This window comes from Monodon monoceros, unplaced genomic scaffold (assembly GCF_005190385.1).
Source record: "Monodon monoceros isolate NGI ecotype Baffin Bay Population unplaced genomic scaffold, NGI_Narwhal_1 Super_Scaffold_3, whole genome shotgun sequence".
NCBI lineage: Eukaryota > Metazoa > Chordata > Mammalia > Artiodactyla > Monodontidae > Monodon > Monodon monoceros.
Genome location: NW_021703780.1, coordinates 71104286 through 71117273, shown reverse-complemented (window position 1 = coordinate 71117273; position 12988 = coordinate 71104286). Strand labels below are relative to the sequence as shown.

Genomic DNA, 12988 nt, shown 5'->3' with positions numbered 1-12988 from the left:
GGCACAGTGGTTAAGAATCCACCTGGCAATGCAGGGGACACAGGTTCGAGCTCTGGTCCCGGAAGATCCCACATGCCGTGGAGCAACTAAGCCTGTGCCACCACAACTACTGAGCCCATGTGCCACAACTACTGAAGCCTGCATGCCTAGAGCCCATGCTCTGCAACAAGAGGAGCCACCGCAATGAGAAGCCCACACACCGCAATGAAGAGTAGCCCCCGGCAACCAGAGAAAGCCTGTGCGCAGCAATGAAGACCCATTGCAGCCAAAAATATATAAATAAATTAATTAAAAAGAAATAAATAGGGGCTTCCCTGGTGGCGCAGTGGTTGAGAATCTGCCTGCTAATGCAGGGGACATGGGTTCAAGCCCTGGTCTGGGAAGATCCCACATGCCGCTGAGCAAATAGGCCCGTGAGCCACAACTACTGAGCATGCGCGTCTGGAGCCTGTGCTCCGCAACAAGAGAGGCCACGATAGTGAGAGGCCCGCGCACTGCGATGAAGAGTGGACCCCGCTTGCCGCAACTAGAGAAAGCCCTCGCACAGAAACAAAGACCCAACACAGCCAAAAATAAATAAATAAATAAATATTTAAAAATAAATAAATAAAGTGTACTGTTCAGTGGTGTTAAGTATTTTCACACTGTGCAACTAATCTCCAGAATATTCTCATATTGCAAAACTGAAACTCTACACTCATGAAACAGCTCTCCATTTCCTTTTCCCCCAGTCCCTGGCAAGTGGCATTCTATTTTCTGTTTTATTAATTTGACTACTGTAGATACCTCATATAAGTGGAATCATAAGGTGTTTATCTTTTTGTCATTGGCCTATTTCATTTAGCATAATGTCCTCAAGTTTCACCCATCTCCTAAATTTTTAAGCATTCTTTCCCCTTTATTTGAGATATACTTTGCAAATATTTTCTCCCAGATTGTCAGTAGTCTTTTGACCTTTTTTATTATGATGTTTTTAAAACATGCAAACATTGAAATTTTATGTAGTCAGAATTTGTCAATCAGTTTTTCCTTTTTTGTACCTGGAATTTGAATCATAGTTATAAAGTCTTTCCCTATGCTTAATTATAGAAGAATTTTATCAGGTTTTTTCTGGCCTTGTATAGTTTTATTATTTAGTTTAATTAAATTTCTGATCTATTTGGAATTTATTCTTGTGTATGTTGGAAGATATGTGTTAAATTTATCTTTTCCCAAATGGCTAACCAGTTGTCCCAGAAATATTTACAAAAATCTTTATCTTTGCTTCAGTGATTTGGGGTGCCACATTTATCATATGCTACATTTTCCTATGGACTGAAGCTATTTCTGGACTTTCTATTTTTCTTTTTTTCCCAGTGGTGTTTCTATTCGTGTACCTGTACCACACTATTCTCATCAGGGAGACTTTATAGTATGTTTTAATGTCTCCTAGGAATAGTTCTTCCTTACAAATATTCTTTCTCAGGGATTTCTTGGCTATTTATTTTTCCACTTGAACTTTAGTCTCTACTTGTCTAGTTTCTTAGAAATGTGTGTAGATATTTTTATCGGTATTGCATTAAATTGATTTTGGGACAACTTTAAATTTTCATGATGTTAAAATATCTTTACCAAGATCAAGTACTGTCTTTCCATTTGTTCATGTCTATTTTTGTCAGACTACTCATTGTTATGGGAGAATTTATGAAATTATATTATGATGCTACTATACCAGAATAGTATCTCCATGAGAGTGGGGCTTTGTCTGTTTTGTTTATTACTATATCCTCAGCATTTGGAACAATACCTGAATATTTGTTGAATTAATGAATATTTGTTAAATGAAGGAATAGTAAGTTAGATTAAGGATGTTTGTTTTGCCTTGAGAAAGTGAAGAGTATACTAAGAACATTAATTTGGAGAGAACTCATCATAAATAAAAATGTAAAATAGTTTCTTTGTAGGTTGTACTTTTGGATAAAATATTTTTATTCTGAAAACATGTTATTTTTCATGATATTTTTACTCTGGAATGCTACATTTCACATGTATCATTGAAATGCTACACCATTTAGAACATTTAATTTTTTCTTATTACATTCTCAGTTCAACTATATTTATTTGAAACAATGTGTAGAGAGTAGTCCCATAGTACCTATTCAGCAGGAATGGCTGGATCACATGTTAATGCTGATACCTGAGTCTTTAAAGGAAGGGAAAGAAAGAGAAGAACTCATTCAAAGTCTCATAAATGAGGTGTCAAGTGATTTTGAAAAAAGCATGAAGAGATATTTGGGTAAGTGGCATTTAACACACACCAAGCTTGCTTGTTCCCCCACCTCTCCCAATCGAAAGTAGAAATATGAATAATGAACATTATATGTTTAGCTATATATATTTCTTAGATATTTATAAAGTTTTAACTTTGAGCCTATAACCTAGTCAAATCTTTGTAATTTAAGGACACTTTTTAAGGGTACTTTTTGTAATTTTTATGTGCTTAATAGCTTTTTAATTTTTTACTTTGTCTTTATGGTTATACTATTTACAGGATTGTAAGAAAATATTAATGTGTTTGGGGAGATTTATTAGGGATTTAACCTTTGCAATTTTTAATTGGGTTAATTGTTTTAAGTGACCATGCCAGTGACCTTTGAATAGATAGGATGAGAAAAACTGAGAACTTATTAAAGCTTTACTGTATCTGAATTCACCTCCAAAGCAGGGCTGAAATTGTACCAAGAGCATGATTTTGTTTCACATAAGGGATTTTTTTCTTATACTCATTTTGATTCATATTAAACTATACTATCCATTATCAAAAGTTAGAAACTTTGATTTCAGTTAAGTCTTGCAAGGATTTTCAAGAAGCATTAACCTATCTATCTATCTATCTATCTATAAAATATATGTATATATATACTTTTTTTTTTTTTTTGAGTGAGGAGTGTTCTTGTGAGACCTCCAGTTAAATGGCTTGAAGATGAAGGAGGCCATTTACCTGAATCCCCTGTGTAAGTAAAATTTTTATAAAACAGTACTGTATCTAGGTTTTGATAACAGATTGAAAATAAACAGATCTTTCATTCAAGGCTACAACTGTGAAGCTCAAAAGTGTTTTGAAAACATGTAAAAAAAAAATAGTACTACAGTTTTTGTTTTTCCCCAAAGGTATCCTCTACATTGAACTTATCTAGTTGTTGCTTATGCAATTAGTGGGAACATTTATGGATGTATAACTCAACTCGGCCTTAAGTAAGCTTTGGAGTATGCCAGACAGATTTCTCCGTCTCTTCTCTCCAATCCTAAGGACTGAGTTTGTTTATCTCTACCCAGGGTAACTGAGCCAGAGCACAGTGGAAGTTAGGGAACTCATGCCTGGCCCATCAGCCTGCCTTACACACAAATGATCTCTGATGTCTCCGAAGATAATGAACTCTCAAGATCTTGATGTATTTTTATTACATGCTTATCTCCTAAGTTTCCCATTGCTGAGTATATTTCTCTCTTCTCAATCCCCAGTCTTCTCACTTTGATACTAATTCCATGTCATAAATATTATTTCCTAAAATTTAGAATGTATCATTTGAATCCTGTTTGATATGGTGTTTTGCTTTTCCAGAGGCCTGGATTATTCTAAGCTTTGGCATTCTAACTATCTGCAGACAAGAAAACAAATATTAGCTAGTTTGTACATTGTTCATCCAACTATGAAAATGTTATTGGACCTTGGTTATACAACATTTGCCAATACAGTTTTGCTAGACTTAACTGGAATTAGGTAAAATCCCATATTTATTAATTAACATTTAAAATTTGAATGTCTCCTGCTTGAGTCTATATTTTGACTGTATAATTTTAAAAACTGATAAATACTCAGGACTTTTCTTAGGTTAAAAATAATTTTAATTTATCTTGTTTCAGTAATTTTGTATCATGACCAATATCTATTGTTTGCCTTAAATCATTTTTTTTCATAAATAGAGGTAAAGGCCCAATTGATTGTGGATCACTGAAAAATGATGTATCAATACAAGCTAGAAAGGCAGAAGAGAAGATAATGAACACTTGGTATCCAAAGGTTATAAGTCTCTTTACCAAGAAGGAGTCACTAGAAGGAATTAAACCTGAGAAACTGGATGCATTTTATAACTGTGTTTCCACACTTATGTCAAATCAGGTAAATAGGTTTTGTATATTTTAAATGATAATGTTATTGAAGTTACTTTAGTATTTTAAATACATCTTCTTTAGATATAGTGCTATATAATTATTTTGAAATAAATTAAGAAAGACTTTTACTATAATTTTGTTTAAATAACTTTAGCAGAAAAATGCTTCATTTCTGGAAGCAGTCTAAAAATGAGAGGTAAGGGCTTCCCTGGTGGCGCAGCAGTTAAGAATCTGCCTGCCACTGAAGGGGACATGGGTTCGAGCCCTGGTCTGGGAAGATCCCACATGCCACGGAGCAACTAAGCCCGTGCGCCACAACTACTGAGCCTGTGCTCTAGAGCCAGTGAGTCACAACTACTGAGCCTGTGTGCCTAGAGGCCTGCTCTGCAACAAGAGAAGCCACTGCAGTGAGAAGCCCGCATGCCACAACGAGGAGTAGCCCCCACTTGCTGTGACTAGAGAAAGCCCGTGCGCAGCAATGAAGACCCAACACAGCCAATGAATAAATAAATAAATAAAATCTAAAAATAATAAAAATAAAAAATAAAATGAGAGGTAAGTCTAGAAGTATGTGTCAATATTATGATTGATTACTGGATTCATGCTTAAAGGCTATAAGCTAATTATCTATAGCTTTATTGGAGTAAATTAACAAAAGTACTATCCTAGTGAACATATTTTTGAACTTATGAAATTACAAGTTAATTGATTCTTGTTTTGTTCTCAATAAAATCTTGGTTCGAAACGTTATTGATCGTCTTTAAATGACAAACAGAAAGAGAATATGAATTTTATACAATTATTTTATGGGCTCCTTGAATTTTTACTATTGTAGAAATATAATCCTAGAAAAATAGTTTTGAATAAAAACTTTTCCTTTTGGTAAAGACCTCCAAAGATTCCATGAATTTTGCCTCTTTTTTTTTAAACACAGGTAGAAGGACTTCCAAGCCTGCTGTATTTTTAAAATTAATTAATTTATTTTTATATTTATTTTTGGCTGTGTTGGGTCTTCGTCTCTGTGCGAGGACTTTCTCTAGTTGTGGCAAGCGGGGGCCACTCTTCATCGCGGTGCGCGGGCCTCTCACTATCGCGGCCTCTCTTGTTGCGGAGCACAGGCTCCAGGCGCGCAGGCTCAGTAGTTGTGGCTCACAGACCTAGTTGCTCAGCAGCATGTGGGGTCTTCCCAGACCAGGGCTCGAACCTGTGTCTCCTGCATTAGCAGGCAGATTCTCAACCACTGCGCCACCAGGGAAGCCCGAATTTTGCCATTTTTAAAGGGAATTTATATATATATATATATATATATATATATATATATATCTGGTATGTAATACTGTAACGAATATACATGATTTCCTTTTTACCTTTATCCTCTTAAGAGGACTATGATTATATGATAAGAAGTAAAGAGTTGAGGAATGTTTTGAAGATTATTTAGATATATGTTTGTGTACCTTGCTTAAATTTCTAATAGTTGGTTCTGCATAAGAAAGCATTATTCATACTTTGGTAACTTACAGTGCACGTTTCTAAGTTCCAGTGGCTTCACTCTCACCTAGTGAAGTGCTGGAAATCTGACCCCAGGAGAAAAAGCCCTGGTTTGTAGTGTTTGCCAATTTCCATGGGGTAAATATTCCCACCATGGTGATTTTCAAGCATCCAAGAGTTTAGTATCTGGCTCACAAGATTCTTGAATGTTTAACAATTGGCTCTTATAATTGTAGGAGCTAGCTCTAGTACACTACTGTCCCTTGCCCTGTATACATGTCACCTCATGAAACCCCCAAACTTAGGTTTCAGGCCTCTCCTCCTCTCAGTCTTTACCATATTGTTGGGTCTTCTGGAACTTTTTCTGTACCAGGGACAGAATTACTAAAGGATGTAGAAGATTCTGAGTTGCCATTTTAAGATTGTTGATATTCCATAGAAAAATTAAAGTTTGTATATATTGTCCTATTTATTTTAGACTATATTTATTAAGAACATATTGTGCTGAATGAAGATAATTTTCAGGACTAAATGGATTGGTAGAGTGAATTAATTATAGGCAATAGGTTACTGATTTTAGTTAAAGGTTCAGTTTGTACTTTCTAAAGTAATAATAACTTATGGCATCATGCAGCTAAAAGAGCTCTTAAAGAGAACTGTAGAAGGATTTGTAAAACTCTTTGACCAAGAAGATCAACGAGGGCTGCCGATATTTAAGATGGAATTGATGTTTGATGATGATAAAATGGAATTTTATCCTACTTTTCAAGATTTGGAAGATGTTGTTTTGGGTTTGGTTGAGCGAATAGCTGAAGCTCTGCAGGTATTTCTTTATTCTTATCCATTGGGTTTCTTTTTTTAAAAATTTTTATTAGAGTATAGTTGGTTTACGATGTTGCATTAGTTTCAGGTGTACAGCAAAGTGAATTGGTTATACATATACGCATACCCAGTCTTTTTTTTTAGATTCTTTTCCCATATAGGTCATTACAGAGTATTGAGTAGAATTCCCTGTAGGTCCTTATTAGTTATCTATTTTATATATAGTAGTGTGTATATATCAATCCCAATCTCTCAATTTATCCCTCCCTCCTCCTTACCCCCTGGTAACCATAAGTTTGTTTTCTACATCTGTGACTCTGCCCATTGGGTTTCTTTATATGGCCCTTTTTTGAACTTTTAAATTGACTTGAAGCTCTATAAAGTGTATATGTACATTAAATGTTATAACTCGTTGTTTTCTTTCCATCCTCCAGGTTATTTTAAGTTAAAAGTACTTTCTCTTTGAGAAAGTTTCCTGGCTTGAGATGACTTTTTTCTTCTTATAACTTTTATTGCAGTTATTGATTTATTGCAGTTATTGATATTTTTGTGTATGTCTCATGTTCCCTACTGAGTTGTGAACTTCTTAAGGACAAGATCCAAGTCATGTTTGTTCTTTCTAGAGCTTTCTAGTATAATTATTTCAACATTATAGTTCCTCAATAAATATTTGTTGAATGATAGAAAGCTAACCCAACTAAGGTGATAGAAAGCTAACCCAACTAAGGTTTTATATTAGACTACAGACAATTTTAAATCATTATTTTGCATCAAGTTATCTTTTCTTGGACCGCTGAAATCTGAAATGAATTTTTAAAAGTATAGTATAAGATCTACATATAGATCAATTGCACAGATATTTATTTCATGAATTGTCATTTTTATTTATGTTAGAATGTCCAAACAGTACCCTCTTGGCTATCAGGAACTTCAACAACTGTGAGTCTTGACACAGAACTTCCTGAACATGTGTTACAATGGGCTCTTGATACACTGAAGGTGGCAGTACATCATAACTTAGAAGGTGCAAGAAAACATTATGAGACATATGGTATATATGACACATAATATTATATCTCTTTTTTTGCCATAAAAGAATGCCATTTTATTTTTACTAGAATTTGGTCAGTTATTTGGTTGTCTGGATCTGTCATGAATGAGCAGAGAGCCAGCAGTGAGCATAGGCACGGCTTTTGGCAGAGTCATGGATCAAACCCAAGAAACTTGAATTCTGTTGTTCAGTCCAAAGGGTGAATGTTAACTGGAGCAGGGTCATAAAGCCAAAATGTAGAGAGAAGAGTTGTTGGCATAAGGAGAAAGTTAAATCAAGGGCAAAAGCAAGGTAATTTCTAAGAATAGTTTTGAAGAGTCTGCAGCTCAGTAGCCTCCTCAAGTGTGTTATGGGCTCAGGATAGATAGTTGTTATTTGACATTCTATTAACCAAAACCTTTTATTGACTGGCTTATCTGTACCTCTAAGTTATTTTACATACCCTATTATCTTTATTTTAAAAGTTTGCATTTAACCTGGTTTGCTTATTAAGTCTATTTTATGTTATTCTGTCTGTTCCTATTAGTGTATGTTAATAGTCTATTAATAATATTTAATTGAATAGGCTACTCCATTCTATGACTATACAAAACAAGCACTTTACCTTTTTAAGAGGATGTTACTGAGATTTAAGTTAGATTATTAATTTTCAGTTGAAAAATACAATTGGCTCCTTGATGGGACTGCAGTTAAGCTGATAGAGACTTTTCAGGCAGAAGATCATACTTTTGATGAATACACAGAGGTAAGTGTTAATTCTGTTTTTCATTAATGTCTTTGAATTTCTTTTTAAAATTAAGATCTTTTTGTTCTAAAAAATAAATGCTTCAGTCTAAGTTAACAGAATTTCTTATTCAAAACGTCATTTTAGTAAACTCATATGTTCATCTAATAATTTCCCTAGTCATTCATTTTTTTTTTTCCCTAGTCATTCATTTAACTCATTCATTGATTCCACAAAAATATCTTTCATCACATTCAGAGACATAGCAAGATTTTGGTGATGCAAAAATAAATAATACGTAAGCATTATCCTCAAGAGCTTGTATTTGGCATGGAAGCCAGACATCGAAATAACAACTGTAATATATTGAGATTAGTACTAGAATGGAGATAGGGACAAAGTGTTGTGGAAGCTCACAAGAAGGAATGGTTACTTTTGCTTTTGGAAATTGGTGGAGGTTTCTAGAAAAAATGAAAAGTGGGCTGGACTTTGAAGTAGATGTTTATAGTTGGAGAAGAGAGGAAATGTAACATAAGAAAAGGCCAAAAGTATTTAGAGGTGTTCAGAGAACGTCAAATAAACCCCAAATGGCTGAAGAGTAGGTAATTAGGGAAACAATATATGGGGTATTTTGTGTTTCCATACAAATTTTAGAATTAATTGTTCTAGTTCTATGAAAAATGCCATTGATGCTTTGGTAGGCTTGCACTGAATATGTAGATTGCCTTGGGAAGTATGGTCATTTTAACAGTATTAATTCTTTTACTTCATGAGCCTGGTATATCTTTCCATTTGTTTGTGTTGATTCAATGTCTTTCATCAATGTCTTATAGTTTTCAGAGTACAGGTCTTTTACATCCTTGGCTAGATTTATTACTAGGTATTTTATTCTTTTTGATGCAGTTGTAAATGAGACTGTTTTCTTAACTTCTCCTTCTGATAGTTCATTATTAACATGTAGAAACAGAACAGATTTCTGTATATTAATTTTGCATCCTACAACTTCCCTGAATTTATTTATTACTTCTTACACTATTTTGGTGGTGTCTTTAGGATTTTCTATATGGGTTATCATGTCATCTGCAAACAGTGACAGTTTTACTTCTTCCTTTCCAATTTGGATGCCCTTTATTTCTTTTTCTTGTCTGTTTGCTGTGGCTAGGACTTCCAATACTATGTTGAATAAAAGTGGTGAGAGTGGGCATCCTTGTCTTGCTCCTGATCTTAGAGGAAATGCTTTCAGCTTTTCACCATTGAGTATGACATTGGCTGTGTAATATAGCCTTTATTATGTTGAAGTATGTTTCTTCTATACACATTTTTTTGACAGTTGCTATCATAAATGGAATTTGCATTGTGCCAAAAGATTTTTCTGCACCTATTGAGATGACCAGATGGTTTTTATTCTTCATTACGTTAATATGGTGTATCACATTGATTGATTTACAGTTATTAAATCATCCTTGCATCCTTGGGATAAATCCCACTTGATCATGGTATATGACCCTTTTAATGTATTGTTGAATTCAGTTTGATAATATTTTGTTGAGGATTTTTGCATCTATGTTCATCAGTGATATTGGGCTGTAATTTTCTTTTTTTCAGTTGTCTTTTTCTGGTTTTGGTATCAGGGTGATGCTGGCCTCATGTAATGAATTTGGAAGCATTCCTTCCTCTGCAATTTTTTGGAATAGTTTGAGGATAGGTGTTAACTCTTAAGTGTTTTGTAGAATTTACCTACAAATCTGTCTGGTCCTGGACTTTTGTTTGTTGGGAGTTTTAAAATTATTGATTCAATTACTTTACTGGTAATTGGTCTGTTCATATTTTATATTTACCCTATTCAGTCTTGGCAGATTGTACATTTCTCAAAATTTGTCCATTTCTTCTAGGTTGTCCATTTTATTGTCTTATAATTGTTGGTAACAATGCCATGTGATCCTTTGTATTTCTATGAGTCAGTTGTAACTTCTCTTTTATTTCTGATTTTATTTATTTGGGCCCTCTCTTTTTTTCTTAATGAGTTTGGCTAAAGGTTTATCAATCTTGTTTATCTTTTCAAAGAACCAACTCTTGTTTTCACTGATCTTTTCTATTAATTTTTAAATCTCTATTTCCACTCTGATATTTATTTCTTTCCTTTTACTAATTTTAGATTTTGTTTTTCTTTTTGTAGTTCCTTTAGCTGTAAGGTTAAATTGCTTATTTGAGGATTTCCTTGTTTCCTGAGGTAGGCTTGTATCACTATAATTTATCTCTTAGAACTGCTTTTACTGTATCTCATATATATATATTTTTTATTGAAGTATAGTTGATTTACAATGTTGTATTAGTTTCTGGTGTACAGCAAAGTGATTCAGCTATACATATATATAAATATTCTTTTTCATATTCTTTTCCATTATTGTTTATTGCAGGATATTGAATATAGTTCCCTGTGCTCTACAGTAGGACCTTGTTGTTTATCTAATTTATATATAGTAGTTTGCATCTGTTAATCTCAAACTCCCAAGTTATCCCCCAACCCCCTTTCCCCTTTGGTAAACAAAAGTTTGTTTTCCCTATATATTTTGGATCATTGTGTTTCTATTTTCATTTGTCTCCAGATATTTTTTTATTTCCTCTTTGATTTCTTCAGTGACCCATTGGTTGTTTCATTGTGGTTTTAATTTGTATTTCACTGATGACTAATGATGCTGAACATCTTCTAATGTATTACTTTCCACCCATGTATCTTCTTAAAAATAAAGTGTCTGTTCTAGTAATTTTTATATTTTAAGTTGTGTTTTTTATTCTTATTAATTATAATGGATTTATTTTATTGGGCTATATTATTATAAAATTCTTATTATTGAGTTTTAAGCTGTCTTTATATATTTTGGCTAAAAGTCTTTTATCTGCAAAATGTTTTGCAATATTTTCTCCCAGTATGTGCCTTGACTTTTCACTTTTTGTAACCATGTCTTTCAAGGAGCAGGCATTTTAAATTCTATTGAATTCCAGTCTATCAGTTTTTTCTTTTAAGGTTCATTCTTTTTAAGGTCCTGTCTATCTTTTTGTTTCCCTACTCCATGGTCACAAAGATTTGTGCCTATATTTTCTTCTAGATGTTTTATAGTTTCAGCTTTTACATTTAGGTCCATTACCCATCATACATAATTTTAACATATGGTGTGGAATATGAGTCATGGTTCGATTTTTTCCATGTGGGTATCAAGCTGTACCAACATCATTGATTGAAAATACCATCATTGGGACTTCCCTGTTTGCGCAGTGGTTAAGAATCCTCCTGCCAATGCAGGGGACATGGGTTTGATCCCTGCTCTGGGAGGATCCCACATGCTGAGGAGCATCTAAGCCCATGTGCCACAACTACTGAAGCCCACGCACCTGGAGCCCATGAGCCACAACTTCTGATCCCACACGCTGCAACTACTGAAGCCTGCATTCTCTAGCGCCCACATGCCACAACTACTGAGCCCATGCGCCACAACTACTGAAGTCCACACGCCTAGAGCCTGTGCTCCACAGCAAGAGAAGCCACTGCACTGAGAACCCCGCGTACCTCAATGAAGAGTAACCTCTGCTCGCCACACTAGAGAAAGCCTGTGTGCAGCAATGAAGACCCAACACAGCCAAAAACAAAAAAAAGAAAATACCGTCTTTTCCCCATTAAATTATCTCGACATCTTTATTGAAATTCAATTGACTCTATGTTTGTGGGTCTATTTCTGGATTTTATATTCTTTTCCATTGATTTATAGATCTATTCTGATGTCAATACCATAATCTTGATTTCTGCAGTTTTACAGTAAGTTTTAAAATTAGGTATTAATTATAAGTTCTCTACTTTTTTCTTCTTTTTCAAAACTATTTTGAATACTCTATGTTTTCTGTATTTCCGTGTACATTTCAAAATCAATTTCTATAAAGAAGCCAGCTGGGATTTTGATTAGGATTGAACTGAATTTCTTTTTTTTTTTGGCTGCACTGCACAGCATGCAGAATCTTAGTTACCCAACCAGGGATCGAAGCCTGGGGCCCTGCAGTGGAAGTGTGGAGTCCTAACCACTGGACTGCCAGGGAAGTCCTGGTCATTTATTCACTTTTAGTATTATTAATATAGTTTTATTTCTGTCTGCTATTTTACTTTTTGTTTTCTATATGTCTCATGTCTTTTTTGTTCTTCTATTCTTCCTCTTTTACTGCTTTCTTTTACATTAAATGAATATTTTCTAATGAAGCAATTACGTTTCTTTAATGATTTTTTTCAATTTTTAAAAAAGTTTTTTTCAGTGTTTATTCTAGGGCTTATGAGAGAAGCCTAACTTAAATAGCTTCAGATTTATGCTAGCTTAATTCCAGTGAGATATAGAAACATTATTCCTATATAGTTCTATACCCTTTCCCCCTTTTTGGGGTATTATTGTTATACATATTACATATATTAATGTTACAAGCCCAACAATACATTGTTATAATTATTACTTTACCACCTGTAGTCATTTCCTTAGCCCAGTACAGCTTTGCCTCCACCTTTCTTCTTTGTACTCTTATGTTTATGTTTAAAATATATTTACATTTCTGTATGTTAGATGCCCAACAATACATTATTGTACATGTTATTTTATGCATTAAATATAATATAGATATATATGATGTGTATTATACATATTATTTTATACATCTCTTTTTAATATTGGTTAAGAGAAAGAGGGAGAAAAATATGTACTTATACTATCTTTTAT

At 33.9% G+C, this 12988-nt stretch overlaps 1 protein-coding gene across 31 annotated transcripts in view; it reads left to right on the top strand.

Annotated features, from left to right (window-relative positions):
- Positions 1-12988, top strand: part of DNAH12 (dynein axonemal heavy chain 12) — a 232905-nt gene that overhangs the window by 45556 nt on the left and 174361 nt on the right. For 27 of the 31 annotated variants that reach the window (XR_003796539.1, XR_003796540.1, XR_003796541.1 and 24 more), the window contains 7 exons: positions 2086-2275; positions 2921-2993; positions 3602-3760; positions 3964-4159; positions 6278-6466; positions 7360-7516; positions 8170-8261. Coding sequence is in view for 23 of the 31 variants with exons in the window: in XM_029241697.1 (XP_029097530.1) it covers positions 2086-2275; positions 2921-2993; positions 3602-3760; positions 3964-4159; positions 6278-6466; positions 7360-7516; positions 8170-8261 (1056 nt within the window). In the remaining 8 variants the exon portion in view is untranslated. Of the gene's footprint in view, positions 1-2085; positions 2276-2920; positions 2994-3601; positions 3761-3963; positions 4160-6277; positions 6467-7359; positions 7517-8169; positions 8262-12988 lie in introns of those variants that run through there. The other 4 variants (XM_029241704.1, XM_029241707.1, XM_029241712.1 and 1 more) reach the window with 4 other exon arrangements.